We start from the raw sequence: 26,085 nt of genomic DNA, 5'->3' as shown, positions 1-26,085 counted from the left end.
TTGACAATTTTGTGGAGTCATCTCAAGGGAATTAGCCTGGATTTCAACCCAGGACCATTCTGTTGTACTAACCACTGCACCATCATGCTGCCTGTATTATTATTATTGTTGTTTTCATATTTCTTTCTTTATTTTATACTGATTTAACAGAAGCGTTTCCCAAATATGGGGTAGATAAAGTATCTACAATCTTATGTTAAAAGCTAATTAGATATGTTTATGCTCATGTGATAAAGGTTGTTCTACAGGAAAATGATTCCTGGGAAATCAAGTGTCTCTAAGCCCCTGTCCAGGTACAGAAGACAGGTTTCTACTCTCCATTTACTTAAATCTATTTTCTAATTTGGTAATGAAATGAACATCAAATGTCTTACAAAAGAAATACATTTTTTATTGATGTTTAATCATCTAAATGAAGAGTGCAGAACTTCTGGTCTACACTGCTGTCTGGGCCAGATTTGAAGACATAGTTATATGCTGCTCTTCCAGCTGATGTTACTTTGCTGTAACAATATCGCAGCACTGTCTGGACTCCTTTACTCTGGCTGGCTTTTATCTCCATTAGTTTCTCAACCTTTTCTTTGTCTCCTTTCTCCATCATCTTCTCAATCAGGATGTCCAGATGGACATTGGTGGACAATGAATCAACATTCAGGGCGATCTTCTCCAGCTTGAGAACAAGCTGGTAAGACTCATTCACCAGAGTATTCTTCTCCTCATCGAGCTTTTCTTTCTCCTCTTCAAGAGATGACAAAAGGGTCTTTTTCTCCTCTTGGTTTACTTCATATGTTCTCTTCAAGATTTCCATGGTCTTTTTCACTTTCCTTGTCTTGTTCACATATCTCCAGGTGTCTTTCACATGTTTTTCTGCAGGACACTTCTTGGTACAAACAATGCATTTGCCATTTTGAATAACCTCACACTTTCCAGGAGTCTTGGCAATTGTACATGGATAGTGACAGGTCTCCTCACAGACAGTACAAGTGACAGCTCCTTTCAAAAAACCAAGCCATCTCTTTCCACCTGGGACAGCTTCTTGATCTTTGTAAACTTCATCAGTTTCCACGGTGAAGTTTTCATCATTCTTCAAGCCTTTTTCATAGAGCTTCACATCTTCCTCGGTCTTTTTAATCTCACTGATCTTCAAATCAATCTTCTCAATTCTGTCTTGCAAGTTTTGAAAGCAGGCCGTCAGTTTGATGCGTGTGTTCAAAACATCCACAGTTGAATCCAGCAGTTGAGGTTCAATTTTTGCTATGAAATCCATTAACTGCTCCATTCCTTTCAGTGTCACGTCATGCGAATGCTTGAGGTGCTTCATCTCATCCTCTGCTCGTGCTTCATCCTGGCACAGATCAAACAGGAAGTGAGCAGGCTCATTCTTCTCATTTGTGGCACATTTAATGTTTGCTACTTCAAGAGCTTTGAGAGCATTTTTAGGTATTCTTCCAGTTGAGTGTGTCAGAAGAGCTACAATGTTTTTCTCCACATCTTTTCCAAACAGAGACATCATTGAATTATAGATGTACCCCAGTCGGTCACTCAGTCGATTATCTGTCGCCTTCATCACCAGACCCACTGCATGAACTTCACGAATTCCATTCTTTAATCGAAACAAATTCAATAACTGTTCACTGATGATTAGATCATTTTCAGCTCCTCTTGTGTCTCCAAATCCAGGAGTATCAATGATGGTCAGAGAGTAGGGCAGAGTTTCATCTTCAATATCAAAGATCTCATACACGATCACATTTAATGTCTGACTTTCTGTCTGAATTTTTTTCTTCTCCTCCTCCTGTACAATCTGAAACCAGACTTCATCCTCCCACTTCACTCCCATGGTGTAGTTGATCAAAGCGTTGATCAGAGTAGATTTTCCTGCTCCGGTTTCACCCACAAGTAAGATGGTTTTATTTATCTTGTTTGGATTTCTTTCACCACCAACAGACATTCTTGTCAGAGTTCCAAACTTCTCTTTCTTTGGTATTAGACGGTAGATAGCAGGAGATCCTGAAGAGATCAGAGTACTTCTGGAGATTAAGTCCTTGATTTTCCTGTTGAAAAAGTAAAAACGGTCAATGTGTATTTAAATCTTATGTGATGACTTTTATCCATCAGAAATTAAATATGTGGGTGTGGAATGTTAAGAGAGATAGATAGATTTTAAAATCCATCTACAGACTGGAGACAAACTCAAGGACTAAACTTATGACCCTTATTGGTAACACATCCACCCACCGTCCATCCAGCAATTCACTCTTCTTTATAAACACAGAGGATGTGTTACCAATGTCCTAGTCGCCAGAATAAAAAAAAGTCATGCCAGCAATAAACCTCCTGGACCAAACAACAGATATTAATGTATTTTGATGCATGTTCAATCATCCAGGTAAGCAAATCCCCAAAAATTGATTCTGCTTCAGTGGAAGAAACATTTCATCATCATCCAGGTGACTTCTTCAGTCTCAGCTGACTGCAGGTTTCTCCAACCTTATAAACCAGGGGTGCCCAATCCTGGTCCTCGAGAGCTACTGTCCTGCAGCTTTTAGATGCATCTCTACTGCAACACAGCTGAATCAAATGGTTTGATTACCTCTTCAGTATGCCATCAAGTTTGGCAAAGGCCTGATAACAAGCCATTCATTTGATTCAGGTGTGTCGGAACAAGGCTGCATCTAAAAGCTACAGGACAGTAGCTCTCGAGGACCAGGATTGGGCACCCCTGTTATAAACAGTACATTTGTGTAATGACTGAAACCAGTACGACTGGTGAATAATGGGCTGTGAGGTCAGTTTCTTGATCATTAATATGCAAATTGTCACAAATGGTATTCATGACCATTGATCAATGGCAAAGAGTACATTCACAGAGAGTTGGGGAATGGCTATAACCACAGCATTGTAAGATGGTAAAAGATGTACACTTAGGCCCCCTCCTCCAATCAAAGATGGTCTTTCCCTTTTTACATAAATGGCCTCCTTGACTCCCCACTCAAACCAGCATTCATCCCTGTTCAGGATGTGTACATCCTCAGCACTGAAAGAGTGGCCACTGGCCTGTAGGTGTAAATAGCCTGCGGAGTCCTTGCTTGACAAGCTCTTCTGTGTTGTGCCATCTGCTTAGCCAGAGGTTATTTGGTTGATGCAGTGGTGTCAACCTGCAATTGAGAGGTAGGGACTTGTGGCGCAGGTTGCAAAGCTGGGTGCATCCCCCTGCCTTGTTTGGTATCACTCTTTTCAGCACAACCTCAATATGTGAAATTAGATTTGTTTTTTTCATTTTGACATACTGTATTTGTCACAATCCTGGGTCTTTTGACCCAGCATTTTGAATTTTAGTTTATTTTGATTTTTATGGCTTATATTTATGTTTAAGATCACTGGGTTTTCTAAGTACATTTGTTTATTTAGATTCCTTTTGTGTTTTCTACCCTTGTATTTAAGTTTCCCTCACTATTTATGTGTTTCACGCTCCATGATGCTAATCCAGCGACTGCACACTTATGAGTACGCACAGTTCGCGTACTACGTATGGTGCGTACTAGGAAGTACAAGAAGTGCGGAAGTGAGAGGCTTGTGAAATGGGATGGTCTAGCCTTCGTCGCGCTGCTCAGGTTGCCTAGCAACCATGGATCTAACCGCGAAAAACGTTTCATACAGCACTGTTTGACAGAAATGAAGGAGAAAAAAACGTTTTTTATGTTCGTTCATTTTTTTAATGACATCACTTTGATTAGTTGAGTATCTGAGGCTGAGACCACAGGACTGTAAAACATGATTGTTGGGTTTCATATCTGTACTGAACAGTCATTTAAGATTAGTCAATAACAATTAGCTAATGTTGTTCATCAGACTAAAGTCATCGCACTTTGCTAATGTAAATATAATATGGCCAATATTATAGTTATTATTATATTTATCATGATTAGTTATTACAGCAGTGAACTTGAGCTCTGTGTCAAATGAGCTTCAGTAAAGATTCAAGTTGCAGTTATTTATATGTCTTATCACCTTAAATCTTCACTCAAAGACAAGTATCTGTGACAGTGTATATATAGATGTATTATATATAAGAGACAAATAATGTTCCTTCAGTATGTTGGCATTACTAAATTTGGCTCAATGCTTACATATATGTGTAAAAAGCAAATGTACGAGCTGTGATAACTGTGTCTGATAGAATGAAGAGTCGACTGATATATGAAATATTCCTTTATTGGGTGAGAAAATCAGACCATGTCATAACTGCTGTAAGTCACACAGAATAGATATCAGAGCCTTAAACAGGCTGACGTCTGCTAAATGGGTCAAACTGGGCAGGAAGTCTACAAACACATAACATCCTTATAGAATATGATGTAACACTATAGATCAACTTAGCTCAGAATATATAAAGCATATAAACAGTTACAGCAACATGATGCAACACACACAGCAGTGCTACTGATCCAAAATACTCAAAGCTTCATAGAACTGAAACCAACATTTATTTTAGCTCCATTCTGCTGCTGATACAGACTTTAGGTTTCTGAACATTAAACTTGTTGCTGCCTTTCATAGTGTGTAACTTGAAGGCCCTGAGTACTTTCTCCCACACTGGAAACACTGGGATGATCACATTATTTGAACATTACCTAATAAGACTGATTCAGCACAGACAGTTCTGTTAAACTTTCCTAGCAGTCCTTCACAAACAGGGAACAGTCTGTCTATTCTCTCCATCTGTCAGCTGCTGCTGGCTCTTCCTCCTCCTCTTCCTCACACACTGCTGAGTTTGTCCTGGTGGATCATCAGGGCTGCAAAGCCTCACAGATGATGTGCAGCAGTGGGTCCCTCAGTCTGTCCTCACTCTGGACACTTGCAGTCGTCACACATGGAAATCAAATGTGTGATAAGCTGCAGGATTGGAATGTTTTAATGTTCTTCGTTATTAAACATTCGCACATAAATAAGTGACATCATATTCAGTACTTACTTTTGACAGTTCACTCTTCGTCTGCCGTATTTTTCGGCAAAATTATCCACACCCACCGCCACGCTATGAATTGTGGGATATATGGGGCCACGAAGCGTGCACCAGACCACGCCTTAAATTTGGGGAAATCGACGGTGCATTTGGAGTACACTTCAGATTGGGATAGCCATTGTTGCGTCGCTGTGACGTAATAGGTCCCCAAAATGCATACTCCGGAGTGTGCGGGCGCTGGATTGGGACACAGCCAGTGTGTTTAGTTTTACTCTTCCCCTGTGACGTCATTATGTTCATGTGTGTCAGCTGTTTCCCCCATGTGTTTCCACTTCCTTCATTGTCCTCCTGTGTGTATTTGGTCTGTGTGTTTTCAGTCATTTCTTGTCAGGTTGTCTGCTAGTCCACATTGTGTCTCCAGGTATCCACGCCAATTCTCCATGTTTAAGGTTTTTCCATGTTTAATTTTAGTTCACCCAGTTTAGGTTATTGTTTAGTTTCACCCGTGCCCTTTGTTTGTATTTATTTTGCCTTAATAAACTGCTCGTTTTCTGGTAATCAACGTCACGTTCCACATTCTGTTTTGGTCTGGATTTGAGTCATTTTTTCACAACACATACAGTCTGCCTCACCCAGACTGTGACAGTATTAGCACAACTGATCTAAATTCAGGCACAAAACTTAAAAACGTGGAGTGGTATTAAATCCCAGTTCTTTGTACTCCCAGAGAGCAGCCATTTGGCTTTTCTACCTTTAAAACCCAGAGAGCAGCCAAATGGCTTTTAGCTAGGCTTTAGCTTCAGCCAAGTGGAAGCTAAATTGGCTAGTCATTCATATGTATATTAGGTTGTTAAAAAGGAATTCAGGAGGGAGGGGAGTGGGGGTGTGTGGATGAGGGGGTGCTGGAGCTGCTAAAAGCTGTGCACTTCCTTTTGTGTTTCATCTTGATGCATTCTCAATCATCCAGGGAAATAAATCTCCAAAAGTCACCAACTTGGAGTGTTTCAGTTTGCCGTCTTAGGGAGAAATCAACACACATGGGTGTAGGTCCTTTGTTGCTGAGATTTTTTGATAAAAACAGTACAAAAAACCAACCATTTGTACACATATTTACAAATAATAATAAAAAGTGAGTGAGTACATTTCAACATTATACCAGTGGTCTGATTGATGCCACAATGGAGCAAATCGAGCAAAGACTGATAAGTTCGCTGCAATTTCCAGTGTGTGGGGATCATTGGTCACCAACTGCATCACGTGCTACAACCCTGGTCTACATATCACCGTTGATGAGCAGCTTTTCCCATCAAAGACTCGGTGCTGTTTCCTGCAGTATATTGCAAGTAAACCTGACAAGTTTGGGATCAAGTTTTGGGTGGCTTGCGACCTAAAATCCAAGTACATTTGCAATGTCTTCCCATATCTTGGCAAGGACCCCAATCGTCCCACTGGGGAGAGACTTTCTGAAAATGTAGTAATGAGGCTGATGGAACCATTCCTAGACAAGGGCAGAAATGTTACCACAGACAATTTTTTCACATCGCTTTCACTCGCGCAAAAACTTCTTAGACGGAAAACCACCATCCTCGGCACAGTCAACAAGATTCGCAGGGAAATTCCTCAATCCACTAGACAGACAGATCGCAATGAATTCACCACTCAGGTATGTTGCAGGTCTTTTGTGGTTCTATGTTTATGTGTTTCATTGTGTGTAAAAGGGCTATGGAAATAACAATTTATCTTATTTCTTAGGTGTTTTCAACCTCTGCTGCCACGCTGACGGCGTATGCGGCCAAACGGAAGAAGACAGTCTATATTCTTAGCAGCATGCACAGCGTGGTTCAGACTGATAACACTACCAAAAGGAAGCCAAACACTGTCACCCTTTACAACAAAACAAAGTGTGGCGTGGATGTGATGGACCAGATGGTTCGGGAGTACACTGTCCGCAGAGGAACACGGCGCTGGCCAGTCGCCGTGTTTTATAACATGATTGACATGGCAGCACTGAATGCACATGTGCTGTATCAAGCATGCACCGGGACGAAGGAAAGACGGGTGGACTTCCTGGTGGAGCTTGCAAGAGAGTTGGCTCACTCTCATGTAGCTGCGAAGAAGGCAAGAAAAGAACAGTTGCTTCGGACACAACCCTCCACACATAGCCCTGGAAAAAGGGCCATGTGTCAGGTCAAACACAAATGCAAGAACAATCATGCCACTGTGCGATGTGTTCACTGCAACAGATACACATGTGGTAAATGCAGACTACAGATACCATGGCAGTGCCAGGATTGTGAGTGATTGCTGAAAATGTTGAAATGTACTCACTCACTTTTTATTATTATTTGTAAAAATGTGTACAAATGGTTGGTTTTTTGTACTGTTTTTATCAATAAATCTCAGCAACAAAGGAAACACCCATGTGTGTTGATTTCTCCCTAAGATGGCAAACTGAAACACTCCAAGTTGGTGACTTTTGGAGATTTATTTCCCTGGATGATTGAGAATGCATCAAGATGAAACACAAAAGGAAGTTCACAGCTTTTAGCAGCTCCCCCACCCCCTCATCCACACACCCCCACTCCCCTCCCTCCTGAATTCCCAGGTAACAACCTAATATACATATGAATGACTAGCCAATTTAGCTTCCACTTGCCTGAAGCTAAAGCTTAGCTAAAAGCCTACCAGCCATTTGGCTGGTGGCGGGTTTTATAGGTAGAAAGGTAGAAGCCTGGGACTCCTAGTGTTTTAACGGCCAAGAAAAACACGGCTCAAAGTGGTCTAACTCAAAAAATGATCTTTAATTTTACATATTCTTGGATATGGAGACTGAGCACACACAGAAAAGCTCAAATCTGAAATCATTAGAAGCCAGCATGGTTATATATATTGTTCTGCTGCACGTCACACACTCAGTTTACTTAGTTTCTTTTTTTGTGTCTGATTTATTAATATGCCTGTGCACTGAAACTTCCTGTGCAGCTTGCAATAACTTCCCCTTTTTGAGGTCTGTTGCCAGAGCTGTCTGAACTTAGTTTCACTCTCTGTCTGCTCCTAATATACTACAAAAACATGAAGTTTCGTGTCAGCCTGTGACCTATACTCAAAGCTGGGCCTCTCTTATACGTAAAACAATATAATCAGCAAATAAGCACTAAAAATATATATATTAAATACATGACAGTGGAAAAAAGTTCCTTTTTTACTGTAAAAACCACAAACATGTTTAACAAATCATTTTCATAACTTGAAATGTAAATAGAAATTGTACATTTCTAAAAATTATGCACAAGTTTTGCAAACAACAAAGTTATATGGTACTATTTACCTAAAAATGCAGCCATGGCCTCGGGCCAACCATTTAAAACTATTTACAGAACAATCAGGTGTGCTGCATCAAATAAGAAGGCACACAAATGATTTGTGCCACTCCAAAAAATAGTTTCTGTCCACTTTAAGACAGAGGAAAATACCACAGGGATAAACCCTGCGGGTATGACAACATGAGGTGCATCAGTCCTGTTTTTCATATGGAGAAAGCGTTTACATTGCAATCTGCCTTTAGTGGCTTTTTTTGGAGCAACTGTGACATTCACTTGTAGAACTGACACACAACACAAAACAACAACTACACTACACACTAACTACAGCCTTAATACACGCTAAACGTCACAAATCTCTCACGTATCAAAACTCACTCTTTCTCTTTCTTTAGCTCTCTCTGTCGCTGGTGTCACTCCTCTGTTGCCTCTGTCAGTGCGCCCCAGGGCAGCTGTGGCTACAATGAAGCTTGCCATCACCAGTGTGTGAATGTGTGTGTGAATGTGTGTGTGAATGTGTGTGTGAATGTGTGTGTGAATGGGTGTGTGAATGGGTGGATGATTGAATACAGTGTAAAGGGCTTTGGGGTCCTTAGGGACTAAGTAAAGCGCTATACAAATACAGGCCATTTACCATTTACCTAAAACTTCCCCCTCTTCCCAAACACAAAATGCCACATGTTGCCATATCATTTTTTAATTGGTTAACATGGTACATTTTTCCACTAATAGGCAGTGGCAGTCCTAGCCTGTTTGGTGCCCCGGGTTTGCCCCCCCCCCCCCCCACCAAACACACACACACACACACACAAAACATATTAAGGATTGTAAATGAACATAAAACTGTTGTTGGAATTGAATTTCACCAGAGAAACACACACACACATGAAGAGAGAGAGAGAGAGTATGCATTACATGCAAACAGCTACCAAACAGCCATCATAATTCGTCATACAATGAGAACAGGACAAATCAACAACTGACTAATTAATATTAAAATCTGTAACATAATGTAATGTTTGGAGTTTAGTCTGTTACTGTTACTATTTTTTACCATTTCTTCTTGGAGCAACTGTAACCCACATTATTTCCTTAGGGATTAATAAAGTATTCTGATTCTGATTGGTTCAGGTTGACCTGCCATTATCCAATGACACCTCTGCTTACCTGCATCTGTTGCTCGTTTCTCCTCCTCTTCTTTTCTATTTTTTCTAAACGGAGCACCTGATGGCTTTGACCTTTTCTTGTCCATCTTCCATTGGTTTTAATTTTGCACTCCAGTATGAACACAAATCCCTCAACCCGAGGATCAGCACAACATAACCTAACAGACCTACACCTTAGTTCACAGATTCACTTTGTCTAAGGTGTATTTCTGGGATTTCACACAACCCAGGATTCAGATCGTGAATACATAATGGGCTTGGATTTACAACATTATGAATGAAATGTGCTCTATTTGGAAGCAGCAGCCCCCTCCCCTTTCGACGGCGTGTGTGAGACTTTAAATCATCAAACTTTAAATTTTAAATTGTTATTGATCCTTTACCCCGAGTCCTAAAGCGTATATTTATTTTCTTACTCTTCTTATATATATTGTTTGTTTACTTGCACCGCTGTAACTGGATCCTCGTCGTCTCGTCTCTCTATATACAGGGAGGTCCATGAACCAATGAACATGCTCCGTTTGCTGTGCATGTTGAATAGTCCATTCTTGAATACTATGAAGCATGTCAAGAGTGATGAAACACAGGAAGCTCTGAAGGCAACTCGAGATACTTCTCCTGGCCTTAGCCATTGGCTCTCCATCTGCAGCGTACGCTTCTATTGGGGTGAAAGGTAGTGTAAATGACTGCTGGTCAGCAAACCTGGGAAACCCACAGATAATTGGAACTACAGGGAGTGCAGAATTATTAGGCAAGTTGTATTTTTGAGGAATAATTTTATTATTGAACAACAACCATGTTCTCAATGAACCCAAAAAACTCATTAATATCAAAGCTGAATGTTTTTGGAAGTAGTTTTAGTTTGTTTTTAGTTTTAGCTGTTTTAGGGGGATATCTGTGTGTGCAGGTGACTATTACTGTGCATAATTATTAGGCAACTTAACAAAAAACAAATATATACCCATTTCAATTATTTATTTTTACCAGTGAAACCAATATAACATCTCCACATTCACAAATATACATTTCTGACATTCAAAAACAAAAGAAAAACAAATCAGCGACCAATATAGCCACCTTTCTTTGCAAGGACACTCAAAAGCCTGCCATCCATGGATTCTGTCAGTGTTTTGATCTGTTCACCATCAACATTGCGTGCAGCAGCAACCACAGCCTCCCAGACACTGTTCAGAGAGGTGTACTGTTTTCCCTCCTTGTAAATCTCACATTTGATGATGGACCACAGGTTCTCAATGGGGTTCAGATCAGGTGAACAAGGAGGCCATGTCATTAGTTTTTCTTCTTTTATACCCTTTCTTGCAGCCACGCTGTGGAGTACTTGGACGCGTGTGATGGAGCATTGTCCTGCATGAAAATCATGTTTTTCTTGAAGGATGCAGACTTCTTCCTGTACCACTGCTTGAAGAAGGTGTCTTCCAGAAACTGGCAGTAGGACTGGGAGTTGAGCTTGACTCCATCCTCAACCCGAAAAGGCCCCACAAGCTCATCTTTGATGATACCAGCCCAAACCAGTACTCCACCTCCACCTTGCTGGCGTCTGAGTGGGACTGGAGCTCTCTGCCCTTTACCAATCCAGCCACGGGCCCATCCATCTGGCCCATCAAGACTCACCCTCATTTCATCAGTCCATAAAACCTTAGAAAAACCAGTCTTGAGATATTTCTTGGCCCAGTCTTGACGTTTCAGTTTGTGTGTCTTGTTCAGTGGTGGTCGTCTTTCAGCCTTTCTTACCTTGGCCATGTCTCTGAGTATTGCACACCTTGTGCTTTTGGGCACTCCAGTGATGTTGCAGCTCTGAAATATGGCCAAACTGGTGGCAAGTGGCATCTTGGCAGCTGCACGCTTGACTTTTCTCAGTTCATGGGCAGTTATTTTGCGCCTTGGTTTTTCCACACGCTTCTTGCGACCCTGTTGACTATTTTGAATGAAACGCTTGATTGTTCGATGATCACGCTTCAGAAGCTTTGCAATTTTGAGACTGCTGCATCCCTCTGCAAGATATCTCACTATTTTTGACTTTTCTGAGCCTGTCAAGTCCTTCTTTTGACCCATTTTGCCAAAGGAAAGGACGTTGCCTAATAATTATGCACACCTGATATAGGGTGTTGATGTCATTAGACCACACCCCTTCTCATTACAGAGATGCATATCACCTAATATGCTTAATTGGTAGTAGGCTTTCGAGCCTATACAGCTTGGAGTAAGACAACATGCATGAAGAGGATGATGTGGACAAAATACTCATTTGCCTAATAATTCTGCACTCCCTGTATTCTGACTGGCTACATCACCAACTGGTATGGCAGATGCAACTCTCCGGACCGCAAAGTTCTGCAGAGGGTGGTGAGATCAGCACAGCGCATCACCTGGACTGAACTGACAGCCATGCAGGATCTCTATAGACAGCGCTTCAGAAGACACAGTGGATCCTCTCTGATCTCTCTCTCTCTCCACCCCAGCCACAGACTTTTCCCACTCCTGCCGTCAGGAGCATTCAGACCCGCACTAAAAGACACAGAGACAGTTTCTACCCAACAAGCCATCAGGCTTTCGAAATGCTGAAATGTTGCACACACCATTACACACTCCCTACAACTATTAGACTCTACACACTGTCACCACACTGCAAAGCTTTTTGCACAACTGTAAATACGAAAATGTAAATACAAAAACAATTGTCACAAATTATCTTGATATTTAATACTTTAGTATTTGGTTATTTGTTGTTGTTGTTTTATTCTTTAATATAACTGCAACATCTATATGTTAATGTAAAGCTGAGGAGCATGAGCCAAAGAATTTCATTATAGATAAATGTGGCTATACTGTTTATCTGTATAGGACAATAAAACTTGAAACTTGAAACATGGCCACTGATGCACTTATTTTCAATTGGGTGCACTTGATTCTTGCCTCTACACATCCAAGTCCGAGCAGGAAATTTGAATCCTCCTGGCACTTAACAGCTTACATTATATTACTCTCTGTGAATGGTACTCATGGCAATTGTTCAGTGGTCATTGATCAATGGTAATGAATACCAATCATGACAATTTACAGATTAATGTTCAAGAAACTGACCACAGAGCCCATTGTTCATTCAGTGGTGCTAGTTTCAGTCATTGTGCAAATGTACTGTTTAAAAGATTGGGGAAACCTGCAATCAGCTGAGACTGAAGAATTCACTGTGTGATGAAACATTTCTCCCTCAGAAAATGCTACATCCAGATGAACAGAATCAGCTTTTAGGAACAGATATTAAAATATATCAATACCCTGTATCTCAAGAACAAATAAGGAGAACATGTTCTTTTCAAGATCAGAATCAGAATCGTGTTTATTGGCCAAGTACATGTGCAGACACATACAAGGAATTTGGTTCCGGTAGATGGTGGCTCTCAAGCACAGCAACACACACACACACACACACACACACACACACACACACACACACACACACACACACACACGTCTAAATATACATTACACATGCATACACATACTGTACCACCTACACAAGAATCACAGAGTGATCACAGAGGCAGAGTGTGGAGAGAATTTACGGATGAGGAGCAAAGAAGAGCCGTCAGGTTCAAACCTTAGAAAGGCTTTTCCCCGCACCACGCCGTGTGATAAATACAAAGAAAACGTTCCTCATGTGTAAAAATGTATCGTTTCATGCATCAGCCAAAACACTCGACTCCAGCTACACAACACCCAGCTGGAAACACTTCACACAAGTCGATTTGCCTGAGATTCACAGAATTTACAGAAAATGTTTGTGATGTCCAGGGCTCGCAAAACCACTAGCCCCGGGATTTTTCCAGTTGGGCCACCAAAATCCATCTCAGCCCGTCGGGCTGTCATATTAAGGAAAGATATGTCAATGCTTTTGCATTCTTTCACAAATATAGCTGAGTAATTATGTCATCGGTGAGCCACTGTCAATATGTGACATATTGAAATCTGTTTGAATTTGTGCCTGTTTTTTGCTTTCACTTTGCAATCGCACGAACTGTGTATAGAGAGCGACAGCACTGATTGGTGAGTCACAGATTAATTGCGCACCAATTCCTCTGACATCGTCTTATCAGTCGTTAGCTTACTATCAAACATGACAAGTGAAATCTCCCGCAGCTTAAACATGTGAGAGGTTGATTGTGCAGAGAATCGCTGAGCTTATGTGAGTGTGTGTAAAAGCAGATGGATTTACGCTGGTGTCAATGGAAAATTGTATTTAGTAGTCAGTATAATCTTTAATGATACAAGTTTATTTATGGTAGAATGCTGCATGTAATCATTAGTGTGTAGAAGTATATAGTTGATGCATGTTGAAAGGATGTCTCATCCTAGGAGGTCTGTGCAGCATGAAGAGGGGGGGCGTTCACTCCTCTGCAGAGTGTTCTGGCATAGATCACACACCTCCTAGGAGAGGCCGTATCTTCTCTTACTGATATATGGTATAGCAAACACACGTACCGTAGTTCCCGGACTACAGAGCGCACCTGATTAAAAGCCGCATGCTCTAATTTTAGAAAGAGAATCGTAACATGTAATAATATTTACACAGAAATATTACACGTGAGGATTTTTAACATTTAATCCGTAAGGTAACATAAACGTTATGGTAACAAACAAAAATACTGCAAATGCTTTTTCCCCCTCGAACAGCGCCTGTAGCTGCCTGTAAGTATACGTACGTATCGGTAACACACATTACGTTGCTTATGTTTTTTTACAGAACAGTGCACAAACAACATTACAACGTCTCTTAACAACCGGTAAAAATATATACTGTATATACACTACTTAACATACTACTGATCAATTTTATTGGTCTACTGTTACCAGGCAAAATGTTTTTGGCCGCATGAAAAAAATGCATCAGCCGCACGTCAGTATGAGTGACACGTCAGTGTTCACAGTGTGGGGAAAGTAGCAGCTTATGACCCGAAAACTACGCTCTCTGTTTCACTTTAAGTGCCTTTGTTTAGATGCACTGCTGGACTTCCAGACCAGCAGGTTTAGGGAAGTCTTTATGGGTCACACTCTGACCCCACACACACACACCCACCCACTTAAGTATATAAATAAAGACCAGGCAGTGGGAGAAGCTGATGAAGACTTAGATTACCTTCATCATCCCAAAGAGAGAAACAGGTTACTTTACGTTACTAACAGCTCACCTCCCTGCAGCAGACACAGGCCGGACTTTAAAATTAACGATGCGACCAATCGACACGTCACTCTTACAGGACCCAGAGCTGGGTGGAGGTCCAGGCTGGTTCCTGTGAATAATGATGCAGCAGTGATGTGAGTGCTGAGCTGTGACATGGAGAAGAGTCATGGACAGTTAGAGATGGTCATCTCACCTCTGAGCTTTGGTCTGGCTCTCATGTTCCCCACACAGAGTGCTTTTAGAGGGAGGGGCTCCCTCCTCTCTGTCCTCACACTGATCCATGCTGCTCAGCTCACACACACTTTCTACCTGCAGAGGAAACACAAATCATTCATGTGCACATGAGAGCTGCAGAGGTGTGTTGGACTAACATCCATGTGAGACGCAGCTTTCATCAGCAAGCTGCAGTTTAGCAGAGGCACTGAAACACAGCAGAGATTGTGTCTAAGCAGACAAACATAGATGCAGTGAAGCTGCTGTTCGTCTGAGTGTAAGTGGACTGTAACGATGGTGTTTAAACAAAGTCAAAGGCTGCACAGGTTCAAACGTGCACTACAGACGCACACAACATATTCAGATAACTTCATTAATTATATTTAACAAACTGAATTCTAAGTAACCTGCAGCCTGAGACACAATAAAAGACGAGTGTGGCTCTGCCTATCAGCTGTAACAGTGTCCTACATGAAACCAAACTACTATACTGAGCTGGACGTACCAGGAGCTGAAAAGAGGAAACGTACAAACGAACCATTGCTGTGGAAAAGGACCCACAGCCACTGGTTTATCCTCATCACACAAACACAAGCCAAATATGGATTTACACTGCATGAGTCAAAGTCACTGTTATGGAGATGCTCAACAATCGTAGCACAAACACTCCATAAAGGAGCGTCTGTGCGGTGCACTCTGTGGTGAAACATGCAACTACTAATACTTCAGGTCAGCAGCAGCAGGCACACGGGCGACAACAACAGGTAACAACAGAAACATCAGCAAGAATCTTTCCATCGGTCCAAGAACAAAGTGTCCACCTGCCTCCATCTACACACTGTCCTGCATGCTGCACCACAAACTCCACCCTGTGCTGAGAGCTGAAAGTCTTCTGTTATTTTTCTACAGATCATCACCATGCAGTTTATTTTCATATGTGATGAATAAAGAACTTTTCTAGTTAAATGTCAGCTGTTAGTTGAACATAACTGCAGCATGAATAGGTTATATCAGACAGAGCAGACAGTTCATCAGAGTTTAATCACCTGACTCAGGCTAACATTAAAGTTAGAGCTGAGACCATCACTCAGGTCTGATTTGTATCTACTTTGTTCTTATTGCTCAAATAGATCTATTCAACTGTTCATACGTAAATATATTATACGACCGTGAGGACAAAATTGAGGTATTTAGAAATATGAAAACTCTAATCGAGAAATAAACTGTTTTAAACCAGTTTTTGTTGTAATGACAGCAGATGGTCTGTCTTGGAGTCTTAGATCTCAATCAGACTTAAAGGATAAGAAAGTGATTCTACTGAAATATCATCTGTAAGTATCAGAGTGATGCACAGACAGATGTTTAATGTGTTACAGCCGCTCTGATGAGCCTCCTCTGTGAGCAGCTGCTGTCCTCATAAACCAAACGGTCCTCTTACTGTGACGTTACAGCTCTGTGTTTCTACACTGGTTAACCGTCTGCTGGAGGAAACAGTCTGAGTCACATGACTGTCTGTGGTGGAAACATCACTTCCTGTTGGAGTGGAGCCAACTCTTTGTGACGCAGTTTTTATAAAACCAGACGTTTACGTGTTTAATCTGCGTCTAAACTCCACCTGTGCTAAATAATAATCTATCAAACCAGCTGTGACCTCTCTGTGAGTCTGAGTATAGAGCAGGGGTGTCAAGCTCAGATACACAGTGGGCCAAAATTCAAAACTGGAACAAAGTCGCGGGCTAACGTTAATATTTATTGAAAAAAATATCTTCCTCTAGATATAAGAATGAATCTTTTCTTATGGACTCAAACAAGTTTTGCTGAAAAACTGAATATGGAACAAGCAAAGCTTAATACTCAACAATAGATATGTTAGCTGTATAATACCAGCAGGCCAGCTCGGCCTCGTTGGTCCAGCTGTGAGTCCGTTACCGTGAACTATGGAGCGGCAGATTTGTGCTGAACTAAGCTGCACACAGCTGATGTTAGCCAGGAGAACATTACAGATTGTTAACATTACCTCAACACGGAGCTTCACACGGAGACGATCAGCATCAGTCAGACACACCAAGTTCAGGAAGTGAAACAGGAAGGAAACAGCCAGAGAGGCGTTTGACAAAGCTGCTGTTAGAACAGATGTTACCATCATGTTAACAGACCCTGCAGCATCACGTGGCACAAACAGCAGTGTGCACATTTACACATGTGGAACAGGAAGGTCATTAATACCTGTCTCTGTGAACACCTGTCTGAACAGGAGCTGCACTCATGAAGCTCCAAGTAAGACGGAGTTTAAGACAGAAACTTAAAGACCAAATATTCAACTTCCTGATCCAGGATTCAAAGAGGATCAGCAGAGGTGAGGTGTTGGAGGATTGGATGTTCCAAACACAGCTGCAGTCAGAGAAACAGATGCAGAGACAGACGAACATCATGTGCTGAAGATCAAACTCTGTACAGACACAGGAGACAGCAGCACCGACTGTGATGCTTTCAATGACCACGTTCATGTTAAACACAGTTAGCAAAAGAAAATGAAAAAGAGAGAGAAAAACTTAAATAAATTCCTGATTCTTACAAATTTACTTTAATAAGCCCCGCACTCCCGTACCGGGGGCAAAAGGGAGGAGATCACGTTTGATCGGTTATAACACGTCAGAAATATAAGTCCTGACAGAAATAAAAGAATAGTTACGTAAATGCCCAAAAGTCCATAAACAAACGAAACCGAACCAGAAATTCTCCAGACTTCATGTAACCGGCTAAAGAAAGTTAGCTTCCAGAGCTATCACCGATTCCAAACACCAAGTTTCACCGCACTCCGACTAAAATTCACTGAAATAGCTGCAAAAGAAAACAACAAAAACACACAGCGGCACAAATGTGCTAAGACAGAAACTGGCTTACGGTCCCGATTTCCTGTTATTTTTGCCGATAGCATCGTGATTATCAGCAGCTACCACGGCTGACTAGCTGCATCAGAGCCACATCCATCAACAACCGCCATTATCCGGTCGTTAAGTGATGACGTGACGAATCCTACTTCCGGGCCTAAAGTAGTCTGCGTTTAATATGGCTTTTGTGTTGTTAACATGTTTAATGTTTTGTATTTTCTTCTATTTGATCTCAAAAAGCTCCTAAAACAGTCAGTGATCACTGTTGACCTCCCTCAGCTTTTATTACCACTAATCATTTATTGAAGCTCAGTTTTTAAAACCTTAGGATGTAACTACAGCCCAGCCCATGCAGCAGTATATGAACGACTAACCTCGTATTATGGATGGATTATCTCAGTTGTTCTCCTGGCTGAAGTTTGGTCCTTTTACAGCATCCTGCCATGCGATTACATTTGTTCCTGACCACCGAGAACACTCACGTTAACTTTTATCCAGTGGAAAAAAAAGTTAGCTTGTTTATATTATGCTAACATAGCTGTGTCGCTAGCGGTCACGTAGCACATCATTATATAGCAGCTAGCCCAACTTCAGTAACCCTACAAACGTCACTGCTGTTTAGTTTTCTGTCTTCATTTATGCTGGAAGTGATAGCAGAGCTGTACGTTTGAATTCGTTTCCAAAACCCCGCAGTCAGGACATGCTATATTGTATTTAGATAGAAGCTAGCGAGCTAACTCCCTGCTAACTTCTAACTCTGTTAAATGTCATAAATTCCGTTTTCATGGATCCCTGGATGTTAAACTCAATTGTTACACCTGGTAGAGCAGAACGCTGATCATTTTATTAAAGATGAAAGACTTTAGACAGTTTTTCAACTCTCAGTAATGCCACAGTGATCGTTTGATATATGGACCTGCAGCGGAGTTTAGGCCCAGACACGGCTAGTGACGTCAGACTGAACAACCGGATAGAGATTGAAAATGTGACGTCATTCAGGGGTAAAAGCGCAAAGGATTCTGGGAACAAGTGGCAAGCGGTACATGTGCAAGCAGGCTTTCACATGAAAACAGTCACACAGCGATAAAAAGACACACAAAGAATGGCAAGAAGCTGTTGTATTATTAACTGCAATAGCCGCATGACAGCCACGGGAAGCCGACGGATAAAGAGATTGGTTTTTATCGGATTACGTCGTGGAAGAGAAATTGTTTAACCCATGTTTCCGAAGTAACAAAGAGCTGACAGATGGCCTGGTTTACATCTGTAATGCCAGAAAAATCCACCAGAAGGCGCTGTGAATGTAAACGGTTGGCTCTTCTTATACCTCTCCCAAACAGGAAGTCAGAAACAAAAAAACATCCAACTTATTTTGATTGTTTTTGATTAAACTAAGATAGGAAGATATAATTTTTTGATATATGATAGTGTTAGAGGACTTACTAAACAGATGTATGTCACTTGTCAGCATTAAAAAGTGAAATTAAATATTTAATAATTTTTTTTTAAAAAACAGCTGATTTGTCCCTTCATGGTGCTAATGCTAACAACCTAAATGTTATTAATATTAATTATTTGCTATAAAATCATTGTTTATCAATTGCTGTTGATAAATCAAATTAAGTGTTAGTACAGCAAGAATATGCTGAAATAATTTTCTCAGTAAGTCATTCTTGTAACTTAGTTACAAAGTTAAAATTAGTAAATTGTCAAAATTATAATTTCATGTTGAACAAGTACTATATGGACGCTAAAAACTTATATGGCTAAAATCACATGGTCCTGTGGCATGATACTCATGATACCATCCATCTTCAACTACAGTGTGTTTGAGGTCATGGTTTCATATGAAGCTAACAGGGCTGGCACTCTCCACCAGTATGAGTGGGGCTTTAAATTGTTCTGCCAATCAAGTTCATCTGGCATCATCCATGACTTGTTGCTGTATCAAGGGAGATCAACATTTTTCAATGCTCCCCTCAGTGAAAAAGAACAGAAGCTACCTCCAAGGGGCCAAAGAGGTAAAAAACACTATGCAAACCCATAAAAGAACCTCAGCTCCTCACAAGTTTCAACTTGGTCCAGAACTTGCACACCTCCTCTGTTGTCAGGTGCATTGGTACTGTATGACCAAACTGACCTTTTTCAAGGTCTGATTGCAATGAAATGGTTTGACAACAAATGTGTCAACCTCTTAACCAATGCCTGTGGGTTCATGCCTCTTTCATCGGTCAAACGGTGGAGCAAAGAGTCCAATGCAAAGATCACCGTCCCATGCCCATCACTCATCCATGTATATAATTAGCATATTGGAGGAATTAAGCTCTCTGATATGATATTACACCTGTATAAGACAAGTTATAAGTTACAAGTTAAGGAGATGGCATATCCCACTGTTCGGACACTTGAATCGAATACCTGGTCTACAAGAGGGACTGTGCCCTACTGGACCAGAAACCGATGGCTCTCACAAGGTTTCCACCTGGCTGTGTCTGAACCAAGTTAACAAGCCAGCATCTAGAGTTGGACAACCATGATCCAGCTCTCCAAGACCACAGAAGAGATGCTACACACTAAGACCCCAAAGACCAAAACCACAAGCAGATGTGCTTGATTTGCACTGTTTTTTGCTGTTTTTTAAAACAAAAATGATTTGGCACAGTAGCATTCAACCAGAAGTGGCCTGAATGTGAGTGTTTTGTGCTGCAGCACATTTTTCACATTTGCAGATGAAAAAACGATGTATTTTGTTGTTTGATATTATACTGTCCTTTGATGGAATGAAAACAGCAATGTTCACTGGCATGCTGCTAGAAATAAACTGTGTCCGATGCCCTGGATAGGTTTTGTTATTCATTTAATTTTAATTTGGAACTTTATTTAATTTTTTCAACTGTATTATCTAATGTACTTGTATTTGCGTGACATCTCAAGTGACATCTCAACTGTTTGGTACAGATCAATATTTTAAAAACTACAGGGTCTATTGAAAACAATGATTGTGGTTATTACTCACCCAAATCAATAAGAAATGAAAAAAGAAAATTACACTGCTTTTTTTCTTGGTGAGGACATCAAAGCGCTAAGAAACCTGGCCTTGATCACAACGTTTTAGCTAATTATAGGCCTATTTCCAAGCTGCCTTTAGTTTCCAAGGTTTTAGAGAAAATTGTTTTTAGTCAACTGAAAGATTTTCTAGATGATAACGGCATCTTTGAGGTTTTTCAGTCAGGTTTTAAAACCCTTCCTAGCAATGAATCTGCATTATTAAGGGTTTTTAATGACATCCTTCTGGGATGTGAGTCTGGTAACCATGTTGTTCTGGTCTTGCTTAACCTAACTGCTGCCTTTGACACCGTAGACCACAATATTCTAATTTCTCAATTAAGTGATGTAGTGGGTATTGGTGGCACTGCCAAATTCATTTGCCACTGAAGCAGAAGGATGGCATCTCCATCAAACCTCTCATGACATGTCTAGATGACATTAAAGCTTGGTTGGCTCTAAACTTTTTAAATTTTAATGAAAAGAAAACAGAAGTGTTGGTGTTTGGACCCAGTGCTCCCTGCGAGTCCTCCTCTGTAGATTTGGGACCCCCAGAAGTTTATTTTAAACCTGTTGTTCCTGACCTTGGTTTTAAGTTGGAGAACCAAATCACAGCAGTGGTGAAGTCCAGTTTTTATCGTTTAAGGCGACTGGCAAATCTTTTCTTTCAAAGCAGCACGTTGAAACAGTGATCCATGCTTTTATTTCTTCCCGCCTGGACTACTGTAACGCACTTTATGTGGGGGTGAGTCAGTCATTGCTCTCACGTCTGCAGCTGGTTCAAAATGCTGCTGCACAACTAACAGGAACTTGTAAAAGAGAGCATATAACCCCCGTGCTGGCCTCCCTGCACTGGCTGCCTGTGTCTTTTAGAGTTCATTTTAAAATTCGTGCCGTTTGTCTTTAAATGCCTTCACAGTCTTGCCCCGCTGTAGCTCTCTGAGCTTCTTCATCTCCACACACCGTGTCAGTCTCAGGTCAGCTGACCAGCTGCTCCTGGAGGTACCGAGATCCAGGAGGATTTTTTTTTCCTTTCGTTTGGCTTTTATTTATACCTTATGTAATTTTATTGGGGGTTTTTTTGGATTTCACAAGGAAGTCAAACAAAATGCAGTAATTTGCAAAACATGCTGCTAAACACAGCAGTACTACAAATTATTCCACCTGCTGAAAAGTGGATCTAATGTGGGCGGACTCACACTTAGCAAATAAACCTGTGATGTGAGAATGTAATCAAACTGTTGATCAGAGGCAAAGTAATTTAAAGTTTATGATGCTATCGTCTAATGTTAGCTGACATGATGTTAGCTTGTAAACTTGTGTTGTCTGGGTCTCATGTCTCATGGGATCTGATGATAATAACTAACTGACAAGGAGAATGAAGAGACTGAGAAAGAAGGAACTAGGAAGAGAAAATGAAAACAAAAATTTGAAATGATCAAATATTGTGTCAACAGATGCTGGTGATTTTAAAAATTCAAGTAATTTAAAGTTTTATCCTATTTGTTGTTGTTGTTTTCATATTCTTCTATCTGAAAGAGGTTATTAATAAAACAGGTTCTCTTTCTGAACATGCTCTCTACAGCTTATCACGTCCAAAATGGCGGATGTCAAGTACAAAACCTGGACAGAAACAATCAGCAAGAATTTTAGCATCAGTCCAAAATAAAACTGTCCAACTACAGAGTTTTAAAATCCAACTAAACTATGAACAGAGATCTTTTACAAACAGGCTATTGATCTGATGACAGTGGTAACAAAAACGTACACATCCGCGCACACAGACAAAATGGCGGCAGAGCGTTTAACGGTCGACCTCATGAGTCCGTTACCGTGAACTATGGAGCGGCAGATTTGTGCTGGAACTGAGCTGCACACAGCTGATGTTAGCCAGGAAACATTACACACTGCTTACGTTACCTTCGCACGGAGACGATCAGCATCAGGCACAAACACCAAGTTCAGAAAAGAGGAACTTTGAGCAGGAAGGAAAGAGTCAGAGCGGCGTTTGAGGACACGTTTACAACTACGAACATCAGAATCTGTCTGTGCTGCATTCAAGTGCAAGTTGGAAACTCACTAATCTCTGTCATGTTGTCCAAAGATGATTTATTTCTGCTGGTTTTCCTGTTTGAAACACAAACACGTGTCAGCACTTTGTTGTTCTTCACCCTGCAGCATTTGAATATTTCAGGAGTAAACTGATCATAAATTCATGAAGTCATGACTCAAAGTGCAGACTGAGAGTGGATCACATGACGTTGAAGGTGTGTCATGTGACATGTTCAGTATCGTCACACATGTGTAGATTGTCCCTGATATCATAGCTGATCAAACACTGATGATTATATTTGAAGAATTATTCCTGATGGCAGCAAAGTTTGAATGGAGCTCTCTGTCTGTGCTGATTTGTCGCCCTCTGGAGGTCAAAGCACAAACTGCATGATGTCACTGTAACCACCACAGAGACAGGAAGTGTTTTTAAATGATGAAACATGTCAGTGATGCTGATAGTGTGTTCATCACAGACGCTCAGGAATCAAAGTGAAAGCAGAGAAACTGGAATGAATCAGGTGATGTAGAAGATGGAGAAACAGGGTGGAGAGAGGATGCTGCTCCTTCTTTGAGATCAAACATGTCGTGTTGTTCACGTGCTGTCAGCGTGACGCACAGAAACCATGGAAACAAAGTGTGAGTGAAATCAGTCCAAAGTAACAGAGTGAAGAGCAGCAGATGAAGCACAGAGGACACAAAAGGAAGGAAAGAAGGAGACAAGGTCCATCTGTGTCCTTTCAAACAAGCTTCAGCGTCCAGGACTGAAACATGAATCCACTGAGAAACTGAGCGCTCCACCATCTGCTCCAAATACACTGACTCCAGTCTTTGATATCCAGTCTATGCTCTGGGCTCCTGCAGCCTCTCCTTCAAAGCTCTGAGGCTTTCTGTCTGCACTGACTCCCTGCTTCTTCAAGCCCGTCCTCAGATGTTCCAGCTTTGCTCCCACATGCTGCTCACAGCCAATCGGATCCTGACTTTCGTTCTCCGAGCAGATGCTGGAGCAGATCCAGGCTGCTCAGACCCTTCAGGTCAAAAAGCTCAAAGTGACAAATGTGTCCAGAAAGCATCGGCCAACATCGAGTCCCAGGAGAGAGGAAGAAGGTGCTGTTTGTTCATACACCTGTACTCATACTGCAGCTTTAAAGAGGGCATTAGCCCCTCCCCCAACTGTGTGCTTTTCCATTTGATTCTGTGTCACAGTGTGACTGTGGGGATGAAGGAGCTCTCAGGGCCTCCACAGCCTCCTGCAGGGGGTGGAGCTGCTGTCCATCATGGGGACAACTAAAGCTTTAGAAGTGACTACATGGTTGCTTTTACAATATGTGACAGCTGCTTCCTTTAAGAAGTCAGTGAGAGTTTGTTCTACCAGGTGAAAGTCGTATCATACATCTGCAGCTACTGTGTGTGTGTCAGGTTTAGGCTTCAGTTTGGAGAATAAGTGGCGAGAAAAAGCATCATCTTAATTAGATTTCCTCCCTAAAATATGAAAACACATGTCCTCTGTTTGATCATGGACCAGAGGACACACACACACATGTAGAGAACATGACTCTGTGACTGTGGCAGATCACTGATCTAACGGACGCTACAGTTACCCACAATTCTCTGTACACACTGTTAAGTTTATCCAGATATAAACAGTTTTATTTCAGTAGTTTTTACATAAACAGTGCAACACAGTAACAGACAAATGGTCCTTTTTTATTTATTTAGAAGAAACAGCTGTTTTTAAATTCGGCTGTAGAATATTTAAACTGACAAAGGTTTAAAATGAATTACACACATAAATACAAGTGAGAATTAAACGCACCTTATACGCTGACAACAAACACTCTTTGGCTTTAGTTTAATATGCAAGCTGAGAAGAAAAAAATCCCACTGTTTTTACCTTGTTTTTTCCCTTCACCTTCCCTTTTCTGTTACAATTCAAGATTATGTTTTTCACACAGAATAAAAACCAAGTCTGAGGTTGTGAAACTGTTTCTGAATAGTTGAGAAAACACAGACTGGAGGTCATCCGTAACTCAGACTGTTTTTACTGAATATGAAGTGACGAGAGATGTCTCCAAAGCTTCAGGTTACAACCTCCATCAACTGCACTTGTGTCAGTAGCATTACAAGCTAGTTAACTGTAGTGAAATTATACTTAAACATATTATCGTATTATCGTATTAGCAGAAACTGATAAAACAGATAAAATAGCTATCATAGCCAATGACAAATAAATAAGACGTTTTTTTCAGTAGAATCAGTGTCATCCACCAACTTTGGACTGCAAACCAAACTAATATATGTACAATGTATAATACAGAATAGCTGATATGTGGACACACTGTGCAGTTTATACCTGATCATACCTGATACGTATTTAACTTTCACAATATTTAAGTGAGAAGAAGTGTGAATCTCAAATGTGACAACATCTCTCTGCACAGTAAGTTCATTATTGTGAGTCAGCACAGAGGTGGATACTGGAGTCACCAGCGCCACTCTAAACCCAGCATATACAGGTTCAGTGAAGGTGGTGTTGAAGGTGTGCAGGTGGATCCTTTTGTCAGAGGAGACGCTGTAGAAGGACACAGTTCCTGCAGAACAGTCCACATACACTGAGTGAACTTAGCCCCGCTGCCATGCAGACTGTCATCTGTAGCAAATATGAACTTTTTCATGCACACACAGACATTGTCAAAGACACTGCAGCGGGGTCACCAACCTCGACTTGGAATCTACCCGCTAAAGAACTTGGGCCCACTCTCATTCAGGCTGTTAACCATGGCGAATTTAACTAATCGATTTCAATCGAGACGCAACCTTTCGTGCTTTCACATTAACACAAACACACAATCTACAGGCAACGGGCTCGCCCACCTCCGCACAGGCTTGGGCCCACTCTCGTGCAGGCTGTCAACTGTGGCAAGGATCCCACACCCTGACTGGTTCTTTAGGATGTCCTCAGGCCCCAGGTTACCACCCTAGTCCCTAGTCCTCCCTTCCCATGGGTTTCGCCCTCACGTCCGCGAGTGTGGCAGCCAAGCCCAGAACAATTAGTCTTACTCTTGCACTTTCAGTCGCTATCTGCAACAGCCAATTTGTTTACTCAGCTTATTTACTCATTTACACCCCCGATGGAGTTGCTCTAATGCACTGGGACGGAACACACACCGCCTCTTTGTCTGCTGCTGCTAAATATCAACACTGCACCGTGTTCTTTTAATTCCTCATAGGC

The 26,085-nt window shown here is 41.3% G+C and overlaps 1 protein-coding gene across 3 annotated transcripts in view; it reads right to left on the bottom strand.

The window, feature by feature from the left end:
• Positions 1-227: 227 nt before the first annotated feature.
• The window catches only part of LOC146672878 (uncharacterized), a 210,235-nt gene continuing 184,377 nt past the window's right edge, over positions 228-26,085 (bottom strand). Inside the window, exons 1-4 of one of the 3 annotated variants that reach the window (XM_085401478.1) lie at positions 22,722-22,775; positions 14,846-14,961; positions 14,660-14,761; positions 228-2,054 (exon numbers count right to left, since the gene is read on the bottom strand). In XM_085401478.1, coding sequence (XP_085257604.1) covers positions 401-2,054; positions 14,660-14,761; positions 14,846-14,934 — 1,845 coding nt within the window. In that variant the 5' untranslated portion in view covers positions 14,935-14,961; positions 22,722-22,775 and the 3' untranslated portion in view covers positions 228-400. Of the gene's footprint in view, positions 2,055-14,659; positions 14,762-14,845; positions 14,962-16,882; positions 16,935-22,721; positions 22,776-26,085 lie in introns of those variants that run through there. The other 2 variants (XM_085401476.1, XM_085401477.1) reach the window with 2 other exon arrangements.

The sequence above is a fragment of the Rhamphochromis longiceps genome, linkage group LG3 (assembly GCF_057381845.1).
Source record: "Rhamphochromis longiceps isolate RC_006_pf linkage group LG3, R_longiceps_female_GT1.1, whole genome shotgun sequence".
NCBI lineage: Eukaryota > Metazoa > Chordata > Actinopteri > Cichliformes > Cichlidae > Rhamphochromis > Rhamphochromis longiceps.
Note: the sequence above shows the minus strand (reverse complement) of the source record. Positions and strands in the feature narration are given on the sequence as shown.